Source organism: Panthera pardus, unplaced genomic scaffold (assembly GCF_024362965.1).
Source record: "Panthera pardus isolate Hobbes unplaced genomic scaffold, ASM2436296v1 HiC_scaffold_10, whole genome shotgun sequence".
In the NCBI taxonomy this organism is placed as follows: Eukaryota; Metazoa; Chordata; class Mammalia; order Carnivora; family Felidae; genus Panthera; species Panthera pardus.
Genome location: NW_026526655.1, coordinates 1,227,720 through 1,250,689, shown reverse-complemented (window position 1 = coordinate 1,250,689; position 22,970 = coordinate 1,227,720). Strand labels below are relative to the sequence as shown.

Here is a 22,970-nt window from a genome sequence, read left to right as displayed (position 1 = left end):
CCGAACCACGCCCACGCCCTGCCTCCCGGAAGGCTGCAGCACATCTGTCTGGGGCTCTGGGCAGGTCCCAAGGGCTACAGGAGATCCAACCCGGACCCTCAGGCAGGCCAGCTTCTGGGAGGCATGAGAGGGAGGGCCGGACACGGGGCTGGGGGGTGGGAGGGGGCAACGCAGGGAGGAAAGAGCAGGAAGGAGGCGGCCCCACCTCCTGACTCAGAGGACCCTCCTGCCCCCCTTACAGGTGATCCCAATGAGTCCCTGAGGGCACCCTGAGCCTGCCCCCAGCTCAGAAGTGTCCATTGGAGGCCCTGAGACCCGAGAGGGGACCCCCACCCAGGCTTTTGCACCCCAGGCCACGGGGGGTGGGGTGAGGTCTTAGAAGTCCTAGGGGCATCGGGGGCCTGGCCTCCACAGCGTAGGGGGTGTGCGGGGGGAGGTGGGGGGTGGGACAGGAGGCCCCGGGAGGCCTCACCGCCCCCCCCCCCCCCCCCCACTGGCCCAGATCACTTCCAGCACCTGCTGAACGAGTCGGAGCGGGCGCTGCAGGACACCTTCCCCGGCGCCTTCGGGGAGCTGTACACGCAGAGCGCCAGGGCCTTCCGGGACCTGTACTCCGAGCTGCGCCTCTACTACCGCGGCGCAAACCTGCACCTGGAGGAGACGCTGGCCGAGTTCTGGGCCCGCCTGCTGGAGCGCCTCTTCAGGCAGCTGCACCCGCAGCTGCTGCTGCCCGACGACTACCTGGACTGTCTGGGCAAGCAGGCCGAGGCGCTGCGGCCCTTCGGGGAGGCCCCGCGCGAGCTGCGCCTGCGCGCCACCCGCGCCTTCGTGGCAGCTCGCGCCTTCGTGCAGGGCCTGGGCGTGGCCAGTGACGTGGTCCGGAAGGTGGCCCAGGTGCGCTCGGCGGCCCCCCCCCACCTCCCTCGGGGACCCTTCTGCCCCGCCCCCCGCTGCTTTGCATCTCGGCCCCGCCCCGTGCCCCGGGGTCTCCTGGCCCGGCTCCCTGCCCCGCCTACAGCACGTCCCAATGTCCCGGACTGAGCTCCGGTGGGGGCAGCCGGGCGGTTCCATCCTCAGCCAGCCTGGGTCCCGTGCAGGACCAGAGGGGAGAAGGTGTGGGGCTAGATGCCGAGTCGACTGCGGGGTCAGGGGCCGGGAGTCGAAAGGGCAACTGGCTCGGAGGCCAGAGCAGGCCGGGGCCAGCAGGCCCGTCCCCCGAGAGGCAGCTGGAGTCAGACCCCCTGGTGACAAACCGGGGAGGGGGAGGGCATCGGCCTCCGAGCCACACAGCCCTGGGTGTGAGCCGCCTCTCCGCCTCCAGCTGGCGTCCTTTAGCGGGTCCTCCGCCCAGCCCTGAGCCTCAGTCCCCTCGTGCGCGTCGCACACAGACCTATTCACGCTCCCCCGTGAGGCTTGGTGACGGCAGTGTTCCAGGGAGTCGCTCACTAGGACGGTAGCAGTTATTAGGATGAGTGGTCCCACGACCCGTGGGCCTGCTTGATCATCTGAGAAGAGAGGGGCTCCCCAAGAAGGGCCGGGGCCAGGCGGAGGTCCCACTGTGGGTGGGGCAGAACTGAGGCCTCCTGACTTCTGTCCAGAGCCTTCCAGCCCCGGGCTCCTTGGGGGGCTGGGCACGCCCAGCTGCGGGGCTGGGCTCAGGCTGCCTTGGCTCCGCAGGTGCCCCTGGGCCCGGAGTGCTCGAGGGCCGTCATGAAGCTGGTCTACTGCGCGCACTGCCTGGGGGTCCCCGGCGCCCGGCCCTGCCCTGATTACTGCCGCAATGTGCTCAAAGGCTGCCTGGCCAACCAGGCCGACCTCGACGCCGAGTGGAGGAACCTTCTGGGTGAGCCCTCGCTGCCACCACGCGCCAGAGCAGAGCAGGGACAGAGCCAGTCCCGTCCTCGGGAGTGCCTGGCCAGAGGCCCTGGGAGGAGGGTGACCCGGGGTCAAGGGACAGGGAGGCCATTCTGAGTGCAGGCTGCTGCCTGGGATGGAGCCCTGCGGGGTCCTAGTTCCTCGCCCTTCCCCGCTGAGCGAGGGCCCCCTCACGCATACGTGCCCACATGAACGTGACCTAAGGCGGGCCACCGCATGCGGTGGGCCAGCCGGCCTGTGCGCGTGCCGACACGTGGGGGGCCCACACGCATCCACATCAATACGTGTGAGCTGACGCTGCTGACGTCAGGTGGGCCAGCGTGCCCGCGCTCCGGCACCGGTAAGTCCTAACTGTGCTGACCCCGCAGGCCGACCCGTGTACACGCTCACGTGTGCTGATGCGTGAGACTCACCCACACGTGTGAACTAGCACCCGCCCACGGTGGGCCAGTTCAGCATGTGCCAGCACACGCGAGCTTCCACACGCGTGTGCCCAACACGCGTGCATGCCGACACACAGGAGCTAACACGTTCACCCACGGACCCCTGGCCGGCCGGCACGCGTGCGTATCAGCACACGCGTGAGCTCACGTGTGGACACGGCCTGGCTGGCGTGCATACTTACCAAATGCCCTCTGTGCGTGTGCCCACGCCTGTCCCAGACTCCATGGTGCTCATCACCGACAAGTTCTGGGGCCCGTCGGGTGCGGAAAGCGTCATCGGCAGTGTGCATTTGTGGCTCGCAGAAGCCATCAACGCCCTCCAGGACAACAGGGATACGCTCACAGCCAAGGTGCGGGCAGGAGGGTGCGGTGGGCGTGGTGTGGCATCCCGGATGTGGCCTCGTGCCCCTGCAGGACCCCTGCGGTCTTCCCCCAGGTCATCCAGGGCTGTGGGAACCCCAAGGTGAACCCCCAGAGCTCTGGGCCTGAGCAGAAGCAGCGCCGGGGCAAGCTGGTGCTACAGGAGAGGCCCCCCACGGGCTCACTGGAGAAGCTGGTGAGTGGTCCTCAGACAGCCGGGCCCTGGGTGGACAGGGGAGGGGAGGGGAGGGCAGGCCGAGCAGGGCGCCCCGTGGTCTGACTCCCGCCCTGCAGGCCTCCGAGGCCAAGGCACAGCTCCGAGATGCCCAGGACTTCTGGATCAGCCTCCCGGGGATGCTGTGCAGCGAGAAGATGGCCATGAGCGCCGCCAGTGACGACCGCTGCTGGAACGGCATGGCCAAGGGCCGGTAGGTGCTGCTGCCTGGCTGGCCACAGGCCGGCCCCCGTTCGCGGTCTCACCTGGGCCTGTGTGGCCTGTGGCACCAAGTGCTGTGTGCGCGGGGCCGTGCCCGACCCCAGACACGCGGTAGGACACAGGAAACCCTCACCCGGGCCAGCTCCCGGCAGCATGTACCGTGCTCCGTGTGCCCACCTGGGAGTGACTGTGGGCTCCCATCGGCCCCTGAAAGGCCACTGGGGGTCTCGAGCTTGCCAGCACCTGGACAGGAGAAGAGGGGTGTGGGAGGGCGTGCCAGGGTATTGCCCCTTGGCAGGGACCAGGCCGTGACCTAGGGCCTGCCCACAGGTACCTCCCGGAGGTGATGGGTGATGGCCTGGCCAATCAGATCAACAACCCTGAGGTGGAGGTGGACATCACCAAGCCCGACATGACGGTCCGCCAACAGATCATGCAGCTGAAGGTCATGACCAACCGGCTTCGCAGCGCCTACAACGGCAACGACGTGGACTTCCAGGACGCCAGTGCGGGCGGGGCCCTGGGGGCGGGGCTGGGGACGGGGGCGGGGCCCTGGGGCGGGGCTGGGGGCAGGGGCGGGGCCCTGGGGCGGTGCAGGGCAAGGGTGCCCAGGAGAGACCCTTCCAGCCCCAAGGCTCCCACGGTGGCAGGGAGATGCTGCTGCTGTCTGGACACAGACACCAAGCAGCCCCCACCCGTGTGTCCCCAAGCACAGCTGGGCCTGGCCAGGATATCCATACGGACCCGGCAGGCCCCGGGCAGGTCGGGGAGCTCAGGGCGGAGCTGGCACTGGCACAGCCGACCGCGGGAGGCCCGTGTGGACGGTTGCTGTGCCTGGGGTCCCCTCACGGTGGGGCGGGCCTGCTGGAGCCTCCTCTCCTCCCCAGGTGACGACAGCAGTGGCTCGGGCAGCGGGGACAGCTGCCCCGACGACCTCTGTGGCCGGAGAGTCAGCAAGAAAAGCTCCAGCCCACGGACGACCCTGACCCACGCCCTCCCGGGCCTGTCAGAGAGGGAGGGCCAGAAGACCTCCGCCTCCGGCTGCCCCCGGCCCTGCGTGTCCCTAATGCTGCTCCTCTCCCTGGTCCTCTCGGCTGCCAGGCCCACGTGGCGGTAACTGCCGCAGGCCCCAGGGACCGAGGCCAAGAACTGACTTTGCCAAAACGCAAAACAGACGATATTTAATTCTGCTGGGCCTAGAGGCCCGGGGGCAGGACAGGGAGGGACAGTGAGGGGCCCCGGCTCTGGGACTGTGCTGGGGTGGGGCAGGGGGCCCTGGTCCTGCCGGCCACCCTGGCTTTTAATTTTGTATGAGGGCCTCAGGTCAGCCGGGAACAATGTCCCCAAAAGCCATGTATTTCAGGGACCTGGGGGATGCCGGTGGCCACCTCCCGCCTGCCTGCCCGCACCTCTCCCCCAGCTCCCCGAGCAGCGTCCCGCTGGAGAGTGCGAGTCTGTGCCTTCCTCTCCTGCCTCCTCCTGCCGAGAACTTCCGGGCTCCGTGTGTCAGAAAGCAAAGCCCACCCCTGGATGCCTAAGAATCCCAGGGAGGGCATCAGGGTTTCTGCCATCCAGGGTCTAGCAGGGGCTTTGAGATTATGCATGAACCCTTCTGACTCAGCCAGGCCCCCGTGATGCCGTGACCCCCCCCCCAACCCCGCCCCCCAAGGCCCTCAGCGTCAGGGCGACTTCTAACTGGGAAGGCACCCTTGTCGATGAGTCTGTCTGGACTTTATTCTTGCCAAGGACTGGCTACGAGGGTCTGGGGCACACAGGTGGGCCGCCATGGGCACGGCCTCGCCACTTCCGGGCCCCGCCCTTGGTTGACCTTCACGTGAGGCTGGGGGTGCCGGTCCTGGCCGTCCCGGGAGAGCAGGCTGGGTGCCCCCTTCAAACACGGGCCCCACGCCTGCACGGGGACTTGTGGCCGCATGCAGGAGCTGCCTGCCCGTGCCCTGCCTCTCACCGCCCCTAGGCCTGCGGCCCCCAGCTCGAGGTGGGGCAGGCAGGGCTGGAGGGGACACATGGCCACAGGACGCAGGGAGGCCGGTGAAACTTGAGCCCGGCCAGGAGGCCTGGCCCTTCCTGACCCCACCAGCTGCAGGGGGCCCGAGGAGGGGGGGGGGGGGCTTTGACAGTTAAGGGCTTTTCCAAACTTACATACATTCACAGACGCTTTCCACCTGTTCACCCAGAGCTGCTTTTCAGCTACTCCCAGAGCTTGGAGGCACCTGGGCTTCCCGGACCTGGGCGCACCCCTGCTCACTCAGGCTGTCCGGGCCCGGGACCCCGCCATCCTCCCTCCCTCCCGGGCCCTAGCTGCTGTGGGTCCTGGGGAGGGGGCTGGACCCTGCCAGAGAGGGGCTCAGGCAAGGGGACCCTCACGGGTCTGTCGGATGCTGAGCCCCGTGGCTGGGCACAGCAGTCCTAGCCAGCACCGGGACCCGACAAGGCCATTTCGAGCTGCTTTGCCTTGCGTCCTGCGCTGGTCGGGGCCGCCAGCCTGTGTCCCGCCGGGCAGCGCTCCCCCACGGGCACGCCCACCTCATGATAACTCTGCTCCTGCCACCCCAGAGGGCTGGGCTTGGGGCCTGCTTCCCAGCAGGCAAAGGCCAGCTGGACTCTCGGGGGCTCTGGGGCAGCAGCCGCCCACGTGCCCGGATGGCAGCCTTGGCCGCGCGTGGGCGTCCCCACCCTGTGTGCCTCTCTGGAGGGGGCGGCCCCAGCACAGTTGCTGGCCGGGCCATAGCCAGGCCTGCTGTGTCCCCCTGCACGGTGTCACCTGGCATCACATGCTCTTGAGTCCTTGTACGAATAAAAGGTTGGAGAGCTCGTGTGGCTGTGGTGGCCCCATCCTGCCCAGCTCGGGGGTGAGCATGTGTCCGCGGGCTGTGCACAGCAGACATGACTCGGGGCGGCGTCTCGGGGGGTGGGAGAGGGCTTGGACACAGACCGCGCCCGGCGGCATAGCCCCCAGGCTGCAGGGTCCACGTCTCGGCGGCCCGCCCAGTGCCAGCGAGACGGAAGAGGCCTGGACCCACCTGCTGTCTGCTCCTTCCCTGCCCTGGACACGCATCCTGATGCGTGTCCCAGGAAGGTTCCAGCTCCCGCCAAGTGGGGACCAGCTTTGTGAGGCCGGGCCTGGCTGGACATCCTGACGGTCCGGTCTGTTGCCACCTCACCAGACCCCACCAAGCGGAGTCCTGTGTCATCGCTGGGGCACAGCTGCCGGGCCCCATCACCACCCCCACGGGGTGCCCTGCGACCCGGTACCACACGCAGCGCGGGACCTCGTGACCAGCTCCTCAGCCAGAGCCTGGAGGCCAACACGGAAGCTGGAGCTGCCTTAAAGGGCCACTTTATTTGGGAACTGCGGCCACACTGGTGGGCCTGGCAGGCATTCAGCACAGCCTCTCTGTCCCCACGGGCCTGGAGTGCTGAGGAACCAGCGACCCGGCCCCGGCTCCCCCGGCCCGGGACTCTGCTTAGCCGGACAGTGCGTCCCGGGAGGGAAGACGCGGCCCCGGCACGGGGGCGGGGGAGAGCCTCTCCAGGGCCTGTGGCTCCTCGATGGCCCCTGGGCCATACGCCGGCCTCCCCTACAGAGCAGGGGCTGTGGGCTCAGTCGCCCACCTCCCCGGGGGTCCCGGGGTGGCCCCCGGTCTAGCTCCTCCCAGGAGGTGAGGGTGGGGGCGAAGGCCTCCCTCCCTGAGGGGGCAGGTGGGTGTCTCTAGACAGTCATTCGTGGCTGTACGTGGAATAGAAGCCTTTTAACCGGCGTGGTGGCTTCGGAGCCTCTGGCTTCTGGCTCGGCTTCTGGCTCGCCTCCTTGCCCAGATGCTTCGAGGTCTTCTGGAAGTTGGGTGTGCGCCCAGCCGGATGCGTTTTCCTTGCTGGGGAAAGAGGACCCAAGTGAGGTGGACGTCAGCACAGGACGGCTGACGGCGGGAGGGCAGGGGGGGAGGGTCCACCCCGCCCACAGCCCGCCAGGTGATGGTTGAGGAGAGGCCCCTCCCTGGCTCTTGGTCCCAATTCATTCCTCTGGGGAATCCAGGAAGCCACCGACATCCGGACCAACCCCCACCCCCACCGCTGGCAGAGAGCGGCCAGCTGCCGCGCAGCCCCTCGTGGCGGCCCGGGCAGGCCAGGTTGGGGCTCTGCAGGGGACACACGGGGCACACGCTCTGCTCCCGTCCAGGTGACACCAGCCTGCCTTCACGGGGAGACAGAAGTCACATTTATAATCAAAGTGCTAGCCCTCGTTCAGGATAGAGAACAGATTCTGTCACCCCATACCCTAGTGAACGTGGAAAGACTGGAACCAGGGGCTAGGTTCCTTCTGGAAACAAGACAGGTGGCAAGTCACAAGTCAGAGCCGTCGAGGGTGCGGGCCGAGGCCGGGGCAGGTGCCGCGGCCTGTGAAGGGCGGCAGTGGTGGCTCTAAGCACATCCCTCCACCCCTCACGCGGCCCTGAGGCTGGGAAACCGTCTCTAGCTTACGTGCACTGCGGGGCCCCACCTGGGAAAGCAGAGAAACCAGCCAGCCAGGACCCTCTCGGGAACCTCAAAATACACAGCCACGTCGGCCACTGTCCCAAGCAAGAGTGACAAGCGGGAGGAAATACTGGGAAATGTCTGGCATTGAGATGTCACAGCCGCACGGTGGCTCGACCGCAATGACCCCACCCCCACCCCCACCCCCCACTCCACAGACACCTCAGGATGCTGGACGAGTCAAGGACATTTACAGAGTCAGGAGCCGTCTGAGGTCACCTGAGTGAGGGTCCCTATAGGCCACACGGAGTGTGGGGGTGGGGCAGACACAGAAATGCCCCTGGGGGATGGCGGGGGGGGGGGCGGTTCTGGAGCCGACCCCGGGCAGCCTGGACACAGGAACAGCAGCTCTCTGCTGGCCAGACGGGCCGAGAGAGCTGTGTTGCCAGGGCTCCGCCCAGAAACGGGGCTCCCCAGAGCACAGGGCTCCCTCTGGTCACGGGAGAGGGAGTGACAAATCCCCCGTGATGGGAACTCAAATGAAAAACTACAACATGCCAAGAACACCCAGTGCCCAGAGCCATAGCCTGAGAACATGGGTAACAGGACAAGCGGTCTACAAAGTCGGTGTTGTGTGGTATCCCAGAGAAAGAGATGGAAATCGTCAGGTTAGAACGCGTCCATTGTTTAGAAGAAAACAAAAGACTGGGGAAAGCACCAACAGAAGCTGAGGTGGGGACCCCCCACAGCAGGCAGGACCCCACAGGAGGCTAGGGACCCCCCACAGGACCCCTGAAAGCAGGGAACCACCCACAAGAGGTAGGGACGCCCACAGGAGGTGAGGACCCCCCCCCCACAGAAGGCAAGACTCTACAGGAGGCTAGGAACCCCCTACAGGAGGTAGAGACCTCCCCACAGGAGGCGGGCACCCCCAGGAGGCAGGGACTCCCCCCAGAAGAGGCGGGGACCCCCCAGGAGGTGGGTTGGCAGTAATTCCAGGCCTCCAGGTGGGTGGGGGGGGTGGGCTGAGCCCCCCCATAGAGATAAAGCCCCACTGCACCGGTCCCCTGGCTGTCAGCCTGAATGCGGCCCCCAGGCTACGGAAGACCTTGCGGTTTGAGTCCCTCAGGATGAAACTCTGGAAAAGGCGAGTCTGTAGGGAGGGAGCACAAGCAGCAGCTGCCAGGGGCTGGGGGAGAAGAGGGCATGAAATAAATGGTGCTGGGCCACGGACCAGTCACAAGGGGAAAGAGAAAACAGGGCCCCTACGTCACACTGGCAACAACAAATCTATCGGGAAGGAATACGGACAAAAATGTGGAAAGCGACGCTTCGGAACACGGGCAAGACAACAGGACAGCGCGAGCTGAGGGTGAAGCGACCTTTCCCAGACACGCAAAGATGAGGTGGCCCGCCGCGGCCGCGTCAGCATTCGGTCCTGCACCAGAAAGACCAGACGCGGAAATGCAGGCCGTGGAATATGTAAGAAGCTTCTACCATCAAGGGAAAAGGCAATCGTGTAGAAAACTGTGGGCAAAGAGCACACACACACACACACACACACAGAGCTAAATCACAGACAGGGGACTCCAAATGGCCAATAAATAATACATGGGATAAATAAAAATTGAATACATGTGAAAAGTCTCACAGTGGAAAGCAATCCCATGAGTCTGTTAGGGACGCAGGAATGAAGAGAACCTCACGAGGGAGAAGACAGAAGGCTTCACTGCACCTCGGTTCCCTTCTGGAAAAACCAGACATCAGATGAGCAGAGCTCCGTGTGGACGTCTGGGCGGGGGGTGGTGCGTCAGGGGCTCCTCTCATTATTTTGTTGATTTTTTAAGATGTGCAGTGTTGAGCCAGGTCAGAGCCAGGTTTTGCAGAGCCTTGAAACTTTGGGAAGGAGGGGCGGCTCTTTAAAATAAAAGGGCCCAAACCACAAACAAAACGAAGCTGGCCACCCTGGCGTGTGGTCAGTCTGCGGACACGGCCAGAGGAAGGGGACAGGGGCAGGTGCTGGCTCGCCAGGCTCCAAGGGATGGGGGGAGCGGTGCCTCCGCTCTGTGGCTGGGAAGGACCCCAGGCTCCCGGCCCTGGGTTTTCGGTGTCCTTCCCAGGATGCACCTGGCCACCCCAACACCATCTCTGCGACAGTCACAGAACGCTGGGTTCCGGGCGGAACCCTGACAAACACGGGTTCCAGGCCTTCTGTGTCCATCGCCAACATTCCGGACCGACCGTCCCTCTCCGTCCCGAGCTCATCTCTGGCCGCTCCCCTCTCAGGCTCCCCGAACCACCCCCGTTCCCGGCTTCCTGGGGGTCTCCTCCCAAGGCTCCCTTGACCTTACCCGGCCGCCCCTCGGGGCTCTGCCCGCTCTCCCAAGAGCCCAGGTATGGAAGGCCTGGGGAGGGGGCGGTGGCGACCGGGCTGGTCCCTCCACCTCCCCAGCACTGGCCCTCCCACTGCACCTCTGCCCCTCCCCGCACCCTGAAGACCATCATCTTTGCCGGCTCCATCGGCTCCCTTGATGAGTGAGGCCCAGCACCCCTCTGCACCCGTCCCCTGGTGCAGGGTCCCCTCCTGGACCCTACCTCCCCCAGAGCGCACCTGCTGCAGCCACCGTTCGCCCCCCGTCCTGCTGGCCAGCTCCCCAGCCTGAGCCTCCCTCCCTCACCCACTGTCCTCCTGACCGTCTCTTAAACCTGATCTGGGCTCTGCCACAGCCCGACTCCGTCTAGAGCCACAGGCGCCCCCAAGCTCGCCCTGAGGCTGCCATCCGGTCACCCCGTGACAACCCGCACCTCTGCTGTCCTGCCCCCGCCTGCCCCACCTCGACTCCCAGTGCGGCCCCCCGGGGCTGGGGCAGGCCACCTGTTTCCCAGCCTGAGAGAGGACCCCAAGGGCCCAGGGGGGTGGCTGAGTAGAGCCTGGAGGGGCAGGAAGACGGGAGCAAGGGGCGGGGACGGGTGAGCACACAAGCTGGAGCACGGGAGGGCGGGGCAGGTGGGCTAGCCCCAGACCGCTCTCAGCAAACTGGCCCCTCGAGAGCTGCCTGAGTCAGCTGCCTGTCAAGTCCGGAGCTCTGCCTGCTCAGCAAGCAGCCGGCTACACACATCCACGCACAGAGACACGCACCCTCCACAGTCCAGCAGGGCAGGAGAGAGTCCCACACTCCGGGCTCCCCCTCCCCAGTCCCGGGGGCAAGCCCTCTTCCCACGGCAGAGCCCTGAGACCACTCCCACCCCCAGCGCAAGCTTGTGTCCCGGCGATCGCCCATCACGGGCCACGTCCACCCCCAGGGCTCTGCCACATCTCCCGTGAGCCACCGTGGGCGCTCTCTGTGGCCCGGTTCCCACGGGTGCCCCCCACGTGCCGGGCATTTCTGTGCCGAGCTCTGCCCCTGTCCCACCAGGCCCTTCCCCTGAGCACCCGTCCCTCCCACGCCCACCGCCCGGCTGGCCTCCACTCCTGCCCTCACGGCCCTGACGCTCAGCGGAGCCCTCAGACGGACTCCAGCCGGGCCTTCCAAGGCCTTCTCCACGGTGTCTAGGTCCTCACGAGTCACCAGGCCCCGCACACTGTCCCCACTGACCGCACACCCCCACCCACGTTCCTCCCACGCCCAGCAGCGCCCTGAAGCACAGAAGACCTGAGTGTTCCTCCCCTGTGTGACTTGGGCACGCCCACCTCTTCTCCGCCTTGAGCATGTGACTGACAGTCCCAGGGGCGCCAGACCCCCAATGACAGAGGAGCCCACAAAGCAGGGGCCTCAAAGGTCCTCGGGCGCAGGCCAGCAGGGAGACGGGTGGTGGCTCGGCGCGGGGCCTGCCCTGGGTACAGGCCTCCTCGTCCTCCTGGGACGTGCACGCTGCAGCAGGGCCTGAGTGACCAGAATTCCCACGTTCGCAGAGAGCCAAAGGGCGTGCACACTGCAGCCAGAGGAGAGGGGAGGCGGGTCCACCCACGGCAGCCGGGCGTCCGGGGCACCTCGTGCTCAGAGGGAAGCAGGTAGAGCGGCTCAGCGACATCACAGAACTTTCCGAGGAAGGAGCTGAACTCTGCAGGACCCCCCAGGACAGGCGACCAGGGGGGCCCCCTCCTCGCTCCACACCCTGGCAGTGTCCAGCTTCTACTTGATGTGGAGCAGAAACAGCTCGGCCGATAGCGGGGAAAGCCGACCACAGGCACAGCGAAGGTCCGAGCTGTCCCTGAGAGTCAGAAGACCAGCCCGGCGGCCCACGGCACTCAGGACGTGACGGGCGGCTGCTGGCTGGGACGCACCTGCTCTGGGAGGGGTCAGAGGACGCACTGCATGTCCGCCGGGGCCAGAGTCTCCACAGCCCCCGCACGGAACTGGTACAGAGCCGGGGCCGAGCAGGCATGCCCCCGCCCCGCCCCACCCATGCCTCGGTGCCCAGCAAAGAAGGGCGAGGTGAGAGGCGGCTGCTTCAGCATTTTCTGAAGACGGAAGGCACCGGATTCCTGATGAGCAGGATGCCTGGGTGACAGAGGCAGGCCTGAGTGTCGCCGGCGGTGGGGAGACTGGGCGAGGCGGGGGCGCCTCACACATACGTGAAAACACACACAGGCACCACGGGGACTGGACAGACAGATGAATGGGTTAAGTGACGTCCGGAGGCAAAGACTCAAGCTGGAAGGACTAACTTCGGTGTACCTTTCCGTAAGATGTATCTCCATCCTTTTAAGAAATTGGTGGTGGCAAAGCTCTCCCCTGTCGACACAAGGCCGCCACGCTGCCAGCTAATGTGAGCCCCGGAGGGGATAAAGAGCGAGCCACAGACACGAAAAAGGAACGGGATCCCCCGCTGGATCGTCCGTCGGCACCCGCAGACCCTGCCACCAGCCCAGAGGCTGTTCCCGACAGGACGGGAAGCGGGAAAGCCCCGGCGCCAAGGGAGGTGGGCCTGTGCAGCGGCCGGCTGGGCCCGCCATCAGTGCGGCCGGGGTCCCCACCAGCTGGTGGCCTCACAGCGGCTGAGGTTCTCCCGGGGTTCCTGTCCTGGGGTCTGGCAGACACGGCGTATCTCCCACACGAGAGCTCTCCCTTCTAGAATAGACTCCCGGGGGCCAGGGATCCGGTTATCTTGTCCCCTACGATATTGAGGTGCCCAGAGCACGGCCATCAGAGAGGAAGTGCTCAAGGCACAAGTCAACCCAGAAGCAGAGAGGACTCCACTGGGCAGCTGTCTGAGAACGGGAAAGGAGGAGCCACAGGGATGTTTGAAAGAGGGCAGGGCACTGGCAGGGGCAGGGAGGGGGCCGGAGCAGCCGTAAGGGGGACTGTGAGCGACGGGCGCAGGGAGCAAGGCAAGCAAAGGACTCTGACAGACGCCAAGTGGATGCGGGAGCAACGCGGGGGCCCTGTGGCTGCGCGGAGCCTCGGTGGCTGCAGGGACAGAGGGGAGGGAAGGGTCAGTGGCGGCAGGAGGTTCCGGAAGTGGCCTGATTGGGGCCAACTTTGAAGGCAGAGCTGAGCAGACTTGCCACAGGACTGGGTGGGGGAGAGAAAGGTCCGAGAGCAGCCGGGGTGACGCCTCTGCACGGGAAACTGTGACGCTGGGCCCGGAGGGCACATCCCCGCCTGGAGGCCCCCCCAGCGCAGACGCCGCGCCCTCCCAGTCACACTGGACCGTCAGAACAGTTACACGAGGACAACAAGGTGCCTTCTGACCCGGCAGACCCCGTCCGCGTGCAGTAACGGCCGGCACCGTCACAGGTAAACAGAAATGCCGCAGGGGCCTCAGCCTGGAGAGTCCGGGACTCGGGCACCCTGGGCACACGTGGCTGGCAAGCGAAGGGTTCCCGGGGTCCCGTCATCACTCGGCCTCCGGGACAGTTCTTGCCGGGCGGCTCGCAGATCTTACACGACAATTCACTCTAGGCTGACTGGACAATTACAGGTGAAACAATAACGCGTGAAGATCGCTTGTCGAATCTGGGCCCTATAACCTCTCCATGTGGGGACGGCTTCCTAGACCTGCCACCAAACCCGACCCGGAAGGACCAGATTTGATGACAGAGTGAGAAACCCCGTGCAGCTAAACTCGAACTGGGAGAAGAAGGTCGTCCGCACAAGAGGCCGGGGGGAGCCCTCCCGAGGCTCCAGGAAGGGCGAGCATCTCCAGTAACACGAGGAAAAGCCCAAACACAGGATCACGTGTGCAGAGGACTTCCCCGTGTACATGCGCTCCCTGGGAGGTGGGACATCGAACTTACTGCCGACGCTTGCGAGGCACCGGGCGACCGGGCGCAGACTCGCTCACCAGCCTCACAAGCAGGCTAAGAGGAGGAGGCGGAAGACGAGAGCGCTCCGAAAGCCCGAAAACACCAGAGGCGGGGGGTGTGTGCGCACAGCATTGCGCCACCGGTGAGCCCTGAAGCCACCGGGCGCCACACCTGCCTCCGCTCCCTCGCGGAAATGGTGCGGCGCGCACGGCGCATCAGAAAGGCAGGTCGAGGTCACAAAATGGGTCGTTTAATTAAAAACAAATGGAAGGGGGCGCCTGGGTGGCGCAGTCGGTTAAGCGTCCGACTTCAACTCAGGTCACGATCTCGCGGTCCGTGAGTTCGAGCCCCGCGTCGGACTCTGGGCTGATGGCTCGGAGCCTGGAGCCTGTTTCCGATTCTGTGTCTCCCTCTCTCTCTGCCCCTCCCCCGTTCATGCTCTGTCTCTCTCTGTCCCAAAAATAAATAAAAAACGTTGAAAAAAAAAATTTAAAAACAAATGGAAGGACACATGAAAAAACCCGTGTGCGCACACGCACAATGACAGATTAGAACCTGCTATGTTCAGGGTGTCCTTGAGTAGTAAGACTAGGACGATTTCCAACGGGTTATTTTACTGTGGTTTCACATGTGTTTTGTATTTGCTCCCTCAGGGGCAGAGAGAGAGGGAGACCGAATCCGAAGCCGGCTCCGGGCTCAAGCCGTCAGCACACAGCCCCACGCGGGGCTCGAACTCAGGAGCCATAAGATCAAGACCTGAGCTGAAGTCGGACGCTTAACCGACTGAGCCCCCCAAGCGCCCCCGTTGTGTTCTTTTTTAAACAATAGGTGTATAAACACGTGCATCATCAGAATAAAAATCATCTTCATTTGGGGAAAATTATGTTGCAGAAAAACTTTTAATAGCATAGAACGATGTCTGTGGCTACGTTTAGAACCTATTGACCGAGCCCCCACTTTCAGATATGTGGTTGGGGGGGGTCGCGTGCCTCTCCGGGGCTGATACAAAACCGCACAGCTCCACTCACGGCCCTTTCTCCTCCTGCCCAGGCGCCTTCCTCACCCCCTTACGGGAGCATCACCTGGGAGCCCCCCGGCCAGCTTGCCACCAAGGAGCCAAGAGACTGAGGAAATCAGGCAAAACAGCCACAGGCAGGGCTGCCTTGACCAGCCAAAAGCCGGCCTTGTTGGGGTCCCCACACGGGCTCAGTCCCCCCCCTTTCCCAACCATTCCTCCCACCTGCCCGCCCCACTCCCCGCCCCCTGCACACGCCCACCACCTAGTGCTCTGAGCAGTCACGCCCCAGTCCTCAGACCTCACTGCCCCTTTCCTCCCACCCCTCCAGGAAAGCAGACCCACCACCCATGGCCCAGCATCGCTGCAACCACGCCGACGACCCACAGGCACCCCCACGGTCACCTCCATCTCAGTCACAGGTGAATTCCACGTGCACCGTCCCCTCTAGAGCGTGCCTGACCCACACAGGCACTCAGCAAATGCCCTTGGAAGAAATGAACGCCCCGGACACCAGTAGGGAGCAGGGAGCCTGGAGTCTCTGAGCAGGAACCGAACCGATGGAGACCCAGGGCTGGGAGCCCCTGGAAAGGGGCCGCAAACATCCCCCCGGGCGCAGGAGTGACCTCCCCACGGTCATCTCTGGACTGCGCTCCAGCCGTGACCCTCATCCACCCAGCGTGCCCGTCTCCTGACAGCCGCCGGGCAGGAACGGCCAGGGAGACCCTAGGGTAGGGGCGGAGCAAGGCAGAAGGGGTTAAAAACATCCCCAGTGGGGCCACTTTATTGCGAGGCCAGGAGGGATACATTGCCACGCACAGCCCCATGGGTGCAGACCGCCTGCCCCCCGCCGGCCGCCGCGCAGGGCCCTCCCAGGCCTCGGGCATCACGCCATTACTGAGATTCTTCCAGCAGGTGCGGTTCCTCCAGGTGGGCCTCTGGACCGGGAACTGGCAGGGAGCACGGAGGTGAGGGCCCGGGCTGCCCCCGGGAGGCAGGAGCGCAGAAGGGCCACCCCCGGTGGGCCTGCCAGCTTGCCATACCACCCGGGACACGGCGCTCCCCGCCGCACACGGGGTCACGAGAGCCCCCCCACCCCACCGTGCCACGCCTGGCCTCACGCTCGCACTCGTGTGGCACGCGTGGCAAGGACTGAGCGTGAGCCGTGATAGCTCTTCAGAGGGGGGCTTCCCAGCCCGGGGTCTGCGCGCCTTGCCCAATCCGGGCACACCCCACAGGAGCCCGCCAGTAAAATCCCCACTCTACCGAGGGTGAACGTGGAGGGCGGAGAGTCAGATCTCAGAGAGCCACGGACCCAAGGGCGGGGATCAGCCCGGCCTCTCTGTCCGACCACACCAAAGACAGGCTCCGAGAAAGGGCAGCCAACACCTGCCCCTCCCTCCGCCTGGTCAAGTGCCAGGGGACAACTCTGCACACAGCCGTGCTCAGCACTGGCACCCTCGGGGGGCCGTGGAGCCCTGGTGTGGCGTCGCCACCCACGAGCCCGTACCTCCTCCTCAGGTCATCCCAAAGGAGGGGAGGCGGGGAGGATGGGCTAGCAGGAAGCTTCCAGAAGCAGCGCCAAGGCCAAGTGCCCTGTGATCCAGGGAAACCAGTGCCCACCGGGGCCCCCACGTGTCCGGTGGAGCCCCCGTGTGGCCGGCAGAGCCCCCCGTGTGTCCAGAAGGATCCCCCGCCGTCCACAAGAGCCCTCACGCGTCCAGCGGAGCCCCCACGTGCCCAGCAGAGCCCCACGTGTCCAGCAACGCCCCTCACACGTCCCATGGGGCCCGCGGATCACGTGCCAGTTCTGTGGCACCCAGGCCACACCCGCCTCCAGGGAGCCACGGTCACATGACGCCCGGAGAAGGACCAGGTAGGCTCAGTGTCTACGCAACAGGCCCGTCTGGGAATTGTGGCAAGTGGCTTGAATCTGAGAGACTTCAGGGAATAACCGACCCCCGCGCTCAGCCACCCCACGGGCCGGTGCCCGTGTCCTCACACACAGCAGGCCCCACGCAGCCTGCCCGGCGGCTGGACTCACCGATGGCCAACAGGCTGCCACAGTCCCTCTTGTGGAAGTCACCCCAGGCCCTGGTCTTACAGTACTTGCTACAGGTCAGGATCCCGTAGCAGCGGGTGCAGGGCACGAGGCGCACCCCAACGGAGCGGCCGCACTGGTAGCAGAACTTGAAGAAGGGGATCCTGCAAAGGAGCCACACGGGCAGTGGGGCAGGGCCCGCCGTCCGTGCCCGCCCGACCCCGAGCTCCGGGCCCTTCCCAGCCGTCCCCGCCGGAGCCGCCGTCCCCCTCACAGGATGGCCACTCACATGCGGACAGAAGACCCAAAGTCCCCGTCCAGGGATGTCCGGCACGGGGCCGGTTAGAGCGGGAAACACACTCTGCCGCCTGAAAGCCCGCCACCAGGGCCCGGAGGAGACGATGCCGAGGCGTCAGAGACCCTGACGCGCCACAGCACGAGGGGAGCAGACTCCAGCGGGCACCCCGTGCGACTGTGAGTGAGCCTGGCACCCCCACGCCGTCTGCCTCGGGAGCAAGGCGAGCCCCGGGGTGGACGCACCCCCGGCCTGTCCCCGCTCCTCACCCCCACCTCACCCAGCAGGCTTCACTGGGCGGGCACCTTCCAGGACGCCCACGGGGGTACGTCTATAAAGAGATGGTTCTGGAAAGGCCGGGTGGTTGCAGAGCCATGACCTCGAGGAGGAGCGGGTGGGGGAGGGGCTGGGAGGGACGCAGGGGCGCAGGGCAGCACCAGCAGAGACGTCTCTGAGAAGCGGAGCCCAGGCTCAGACCCCACCGGGCCGCTCCAGGACGGCACCCGTGACCCCAGCCACGGCCCGTGTTGCTCAGGGCTCAGAGGGAGCAACGCTGTCCTGGGCAGGGGGTCAGGCCGGCCACACCATCCGGCCCACCGCCACCCTCAGCCACTTACGGCTCCTGTTCCTCCAAGTGGAGCTCCTTGGACAGGCTGGTGCTTTTCTGCTTCAGCCTGCGGTAGGGGGTCAGCTCCGCTGCACGGACAGAGAACCGTGTCAGTCCCCGCGGGCCCGCCTGGTCGCGCCGTGGTGCCCTCGGGTGTAAGGAGCTCTGAGCTGCCCACCTCAACCACCCTCCTGCCGGGAGACCACGCCCAGCACTGCAGGGAACTGGGTGGGGGACCCCAGGCCTTTTACAGCCCAAGGCAAGTCTGAGAGACAGGGCGGAGCCTGGGGCCATGGAGGAGTCCACGACCTCTGGGGAGGGGGGCTTCACCCCTCGGCCCCCCTCTGCTCCTGCATCCTTGGCCTCGCACCTGCAGCCTCCTGGCCACCCTGCCCCTCTGCCACCAGGCTTCTTTGCCCTTGGCCAGCTCACGACACTCTCTGGAGCGGACGCTCCTGGCTCTGCCGTCTGGCAGCTGGCAACGGGACGCACCCGAGCTGGGGGGCCAGAGGCCGGTGAGCCCCCCTAGTTACTACCGGGGGTCCGCTGCGCCTCTCCGCCTTCCTCTCCTTACACAGCACATCAGTCCTCCCCAGGAAGGCCGCCTGACCTCTAATTAGGCAGGAACCCCACAGACACCTGCCGGCCACGAGAACAGAGACGGTGGGGCCCCCCTTCCTCCCCTGTCCCTCCCGCGCCCACCGGCAGCCAGGGCTGCACCCCAGCCGCCACAGGGGCTAGAGCGTGGGCCCGGGGAGCCGGCTCCGTGACCGTGCACACAGAGTCAAAGCCACTGTGGTGAACACCGCGTGGCACCAGGAGAGGGGACGGTAAAGCCGAGCTGGACGCGGGATCTCGTGGTGCCGCAGCATCACGGCCACTCGTTTCAAAGGACACGGGCAGAGAAAAGAGAGCACCTCTTTGTTAGAGCGCCGGGGCTCTTTAACGGCTCCGGTGACATCCCCTCCACACTCCATCCAATTCACGCGTTCAAGTGCACGGTTTGATGGCCCTTAGGGCATCCACAGGTGCGCAGCCATCGCCGTGACCAACTGTCCAACGTGCTCATCACTCCAAAATGGAATCCTGCCCGATAACCACCACGCCGTGATTCTCCGGCCGTCCAGTCCCAGGCGGCCGCCGATCTACTCCGTCTCTGCGCATCTGCCTAGTTTGGACGTTTCACGTGAATGAGCTCATACAGTGTGTGTGTGTGTGTGTGTGTGTGTGTGTGTGTGTGTGTGTGGTCTCTGGGGACCAGATTCTTCCGCTTAAAATAACGTTTTTGAGGCGCATACACGTAGCAGCACTCCACTCCTTTTTCCGGGTGAGTCACATTCCATCATGTGGATGTGCCACAATTTGCTCATCCATCCATCAGTTGACGGATTTTGGGGTTCTTTCCATCCTCTGACTTGTGTAAATGCTGCTGCTGTAGACAGTGGAGCACAAGTTTTGGGCGGACTCATATTCTCCGTTCTCTCGCCTTTCTACCCGGGAGTGGAATCGCTGGGTCATACGGCGACTCCACAGCTAACATTCGAGGGAAGCTGGACTGCTCTCCCAAGAGGCTACACCGTGGTACGTTCCCACCAGCCCCGAACGAGGGCTTCCTCCACATCCTCGCCAACACGCGTTGCTTTTTGATTACCGTCCTCCCGGTGGGTGCGAAGGGATTCTCTCAGTGCAGTTTGATTTGTCCGTCACCAATGGCTAATGATGTTGAGCATCTTTTCATGTGCTTCATGCCCATTTGTGTATCTTTCTTTGGAGAAATTTCTATTCATACTCTTTGTCCATTTTTTAAAAATTGTTTTAATATTTACTTTGAGAGAGAGACAGAGGACAAGTGGGGGAGGACAGAGAGTGAGGAGACACAGAATCCGAAGCAGGCTCCAGGCTCTGAGATGTCAGCACAGAGCCCGACGCGGGGTTCGAACTCATGAACCATGAGATCGTGACCTGAGCCGAAGTCGGATGCTTCACCGACTGAGCCACCCAGGTGCCCCGTCCCTGTTTTCTTTGATGAGACTTGCAGTCCAAGCTGTCACATTTAGGTCTTCGATGCAAATTGAATTAAATTTGGTATATGGTGTGAGGTAGGGTCAAACTTCATTCTCTTGTGTCTGGATAACCAGCTGTCCCAGTACTATTTATTAAAAAGTCTGTTCTTACCCTCACTAAAAAGCCTTGGCACCCTTGCTGAAAATTAACGGACATACACGTGGCCTTACTTCCGGGATCTGTATTCCATCCATTGTTCCGTGTGTGCCTTTGTGCCGCCACACTGTTTGTATTGTTGTTTTGCAGTAAGTTTGTCATTTTGACTTTAGGAAGCGTGAGTCCTTCTTTCTTTGTTCTTTTCTTTCGAGATTGCTATAGCTATTCTGGGACCTTTGTAATTCCATGTGAGTTTTTAAATTAGCTTCTCGGTTTGTACAAAGTAGACAATGGGATTCTGATACGGAGATGTCTTTCCATTTATCGAGGCCTCCTTTAATTTCAGCAATGTAGTGTTCAGAGTATAAGTTTTGCACTGCTTTTGTTAAGTGTATTAATAAGTATTTTATTCTTACTGATATCGTAAATGAAACTGTTTTTTAAATCTCAGGCTGCAGGGGCCAGGCAGCCTGGGCACAGAGGTTGGGTGACTGGGACACAGAAGTCAATCTGTGTTGGGCCACAGAGGACAGGCCTTTCTGGGGCACAGAGGTCAGGCCGTGCTGGGGCACAGAGGTCAGGCTGTGCTGGGGCACAGAGGACAGGCCGTGCTGGGGCACAGAGGTTAGGCCTTTCTGGGGCACAGAGGTCAGGCCGTGCTGGGGCACAGAGGTCAGGCCTTTCTGGGGCATAGAGGACAGGCCATGCTGGGCACAGAGGTCAGGCCTTTCTGGGGCACAGAGGTCAGGCTGTGCTGGGGCACAGAGGACAGGCCTTTCTGGGGCACAGAGGTCAGGCCGTGCTGGGGCACAGAGGTCAGGCCTTTCTGAGGCACAGAGGACAGGCCCTTCTGGGGCATAGAGGTCAGGCCGTGCTGGGGCACAGAGGTCAGGCCTTTCTGAGGCACAGAGGACAGGCCTTTCTGGGGCACAGAGGTCAGGCCGTGCTGGGGCACAGAGGACAGGCCTTTCTGGGGCACAGAGGACAGGCCGTGCTGGGGCACAGAGGCCTGGTGGCCAGGGCAGCATATGGCCAGCAGCAGCTGCCATCCGGAGGGGAGCATCTCCTGCCCAACTGCAGCCAGAGCAGCGACCTGTGCTGCTCCTGGCGGGTCACGACCCCAGCCCCTCGGTGACACGGGTACGAAGGCCACCATCTCGGGTATGTGACTCTATCCTTTCTGGGGACGCTCCGTCACGCAGAGGAGACGTGGCCGGCCGGCCAGTGAGCTGAGGGGCCGGCCCCGCACTGCTCCCCACGCTCCGGGGAAGCAGGCTCGGCTCTCAGCTGATGGTCCCGCGCCCGCGCGGCCGTGCCCGCCGACACCCACCTCTTTTGCTCAGGTACAGCATCTTCGGGTCCCACTGGCTCTCCTTGGCGAAGACAGCGCGGCGCAGCTGGAGGCCCATGTATTCCAGGATCTGCTTCCGGGCCAGGAGGACCTCCCGGTCCACCGGCATCAGCGCGTAGAAAGGAGAGTGGGCGATCTTCCGGTCCTGCAGCCCAGCGCCAGGTTACCGCCAGGGACCGCAGGGCCCCAGCCCCCGCCCTGGCCGGCCACCACAGGAGGGGACACCCCGCAGGGCCCCAGCCCCCGCCCTGGCCGGCCACCATGGTGGGGGGGGGGGGGTGACACTCCGCAGGGCCCCAGCCCCCGCCCTAGCCAGCCATCACGGGGGGGACACTGGCGGAGAGCACACGTCCTAACGGTGGGGGCAAAGCGGAACAGCGCTCAGAACACTGGCGCACAGGCAGCCACACCAGCAGCCACACCAGCAGGATGCACTGGGGGAGCCCACGTCTTCCCTTCCACAAGGCCAGGGGTGGGCTTCCGTCAGGCGTGAGGGGCCTGTGGCCCAGCCTTGCCCGAGAGCCATCGACGGCCCCAGGTCCTCTACCCCTATCGCCAACAGGCGTGTAAAGCCGTACCTGGTAGAATCTGAAGTACCCGTAATCGACAGCCGTGCCCACAGCCACCTTGTCCCCCTGTGTGAGCGTCACAGGGTTCAGGATGTCAGCCCCGTAATCAATGAGCCGGTCAATCTGTGGAGAACAGAGCCTGTGTCACATGTGCACGGACGCCCCAGCCAGCAGAAAGCAGGATTCGGAACCAGGGTGCCCGGTGCTGTGACCCAGGTCACCTGAGGCTTCCGAGGCTCACTCACTGGGCGGCGGGAGGGTGGCCCCGAGGACAGGGCCCCAAGCAGGAGAGCAGGTGCCACCAGCAAGGAGGACTGTCGCTCACATTATCCAGGGGCCACCCTCCCGGGCGTGTGGAGAGTCAGCAGACGGACCGGAGAGACGTGCCGACCTCACGGCTGGGAAGTCAGCGCGGAGCACAGGCTGGGCCCCCCTCGGGGAGCCCCCCGGACACCCCGCGTGGAGCCGCCGCAGGTCTGTAACTGGAGTCTGTTACCGTCCCGGTCCCCAGACTGGAAGCGACGGGAGAGCGAACGCCAGGCCGGTCCCGCTCACCACCCGGTGCCGACGCGGCCCGGGTGCGCAGTGACTGTGGGCGCGTGGGCGCACCCGTGCGAACGCAGTGCGTCGGTTCGTAGGCGTGCGCGAGGGACCTCTGGCGCCCACCACAGCAAGGTCTCAGGCTGGAGACTTACCACGTTCCATTCATAGCGAATGGCACCCAACAGAGGTGCCCCCGCTCACGCCGAGGAGGGAGGGGGCGAGTTCCGTGAAGAGGTCTCGTGGTGTTACAGTTTCGGCGCAGCATCTTAACAAAACCGCCAAACCACCGGGCCCAGTGCAGCCCAGTATGACCCGATGCGAACCGGGCCGTCATCGGCCGACACCGCCCGTACCACCTATGGTCCACTTCCTAGCCGAGCGGGGCCGCCGGTCGGAGATGCGCAGCGGTCCCCAAACAGCCAGCAGAGCACAGTGCCAGCGGGTGGGAGGCCCCAAGCCTGTCCTCAAACGTGCTGACCGCGTTCGCAGCCAGAACCAGAGGCACCAAAGGACTCTCTTGTTCCAGAGCCC

The 22,970-nt window shown here is 64.5% G+C and overlaps 2 protein-coding genes across 15 annotated transcripts in view; one reads left to right on the top strand and one right to left on the bottom strand.

The window, feature by feature from the left end:
* The window catches only part of GPC1 (glypican 1), a 28,278-nt gene extending 22,332 nt beyond the window's left edge, over positions 1–5,946 (top strand). For both annotated transcript variants that reach the window (XM_019445333.2, XM_019445334.2), the window contains exons 3-9: positions 503–894; positions 1,678–1,843; positions 2,538–2,668; positions 2,755–2,874; positions 2,973–3,106; positions 3,445–3,620; positions 4,002–5,946. In XM_019445333.2, coding sequence (XP_019300878.1) covers positions 503–894; positions 1,678–1,843; positions 2,538–2,668; positions 2,755–2,874; positions 2,973–3,106; positions 3,445–3,620; positions 4,002–4,231 — 1,349 coding nt within the window. In that variant the 3' untranslated portion in view covers positions 4,232–5,946. The remainder of the gene's footprint in view (positions 1–502; positions 895–1,677; positions 1,844–2,537; positions 2,669–2,754; positions 2,875–2,972; positions 3,107–3,444; positions 3,621–4,001) is intronic.
* A 510-nt stretch (positions 5,947–6,456) lies between these two features.
* The window catches only part of ANKMY1 (ankyrin repeat and MYND domain containing 1), a 56,199-nt gene continuing 39,685 nt past the window's right edge, over positions 6,457–22,970 (bottom strand). For 8 of the 13 annotated variants that reach the window (XM_019445331.2, XM_053902784.1, XM_053902811.1 and 5 more), the window contains 5 exons: positions 21,906–22,019; positions 21,307–21,472; positions 17,827–17,905; positions 16,918–17,078; positions 6,457–7,007 (listed from right to left, as the gene is read on the bottom strand). In XM_019445331.2, the coding sequence (XP_019300876.2) occupies positions 6,853–7,007; positions 16,918–17,078; positions 17,827–17,905; positions 21,307–21,472; positions 21,906–22,019 (675 nt within the window). In that variant the 3' untranslated portion in view covers positions 6,457–6,852. Of the gene's footprint in view, positions 7,008–11,261; positions 13,520–15,630; positions 15,824–16,917; positions 17,079–17,826; positions 17,906–21,306; positions 21,473–21,905; positions 22,020–22,970 lie in introns of those variants that run through there. The other 5 variants (XR_008422292.1, XR_008422293.1, XM_053902775.1 and 2 more) reach the window with 5 other exon arrangements.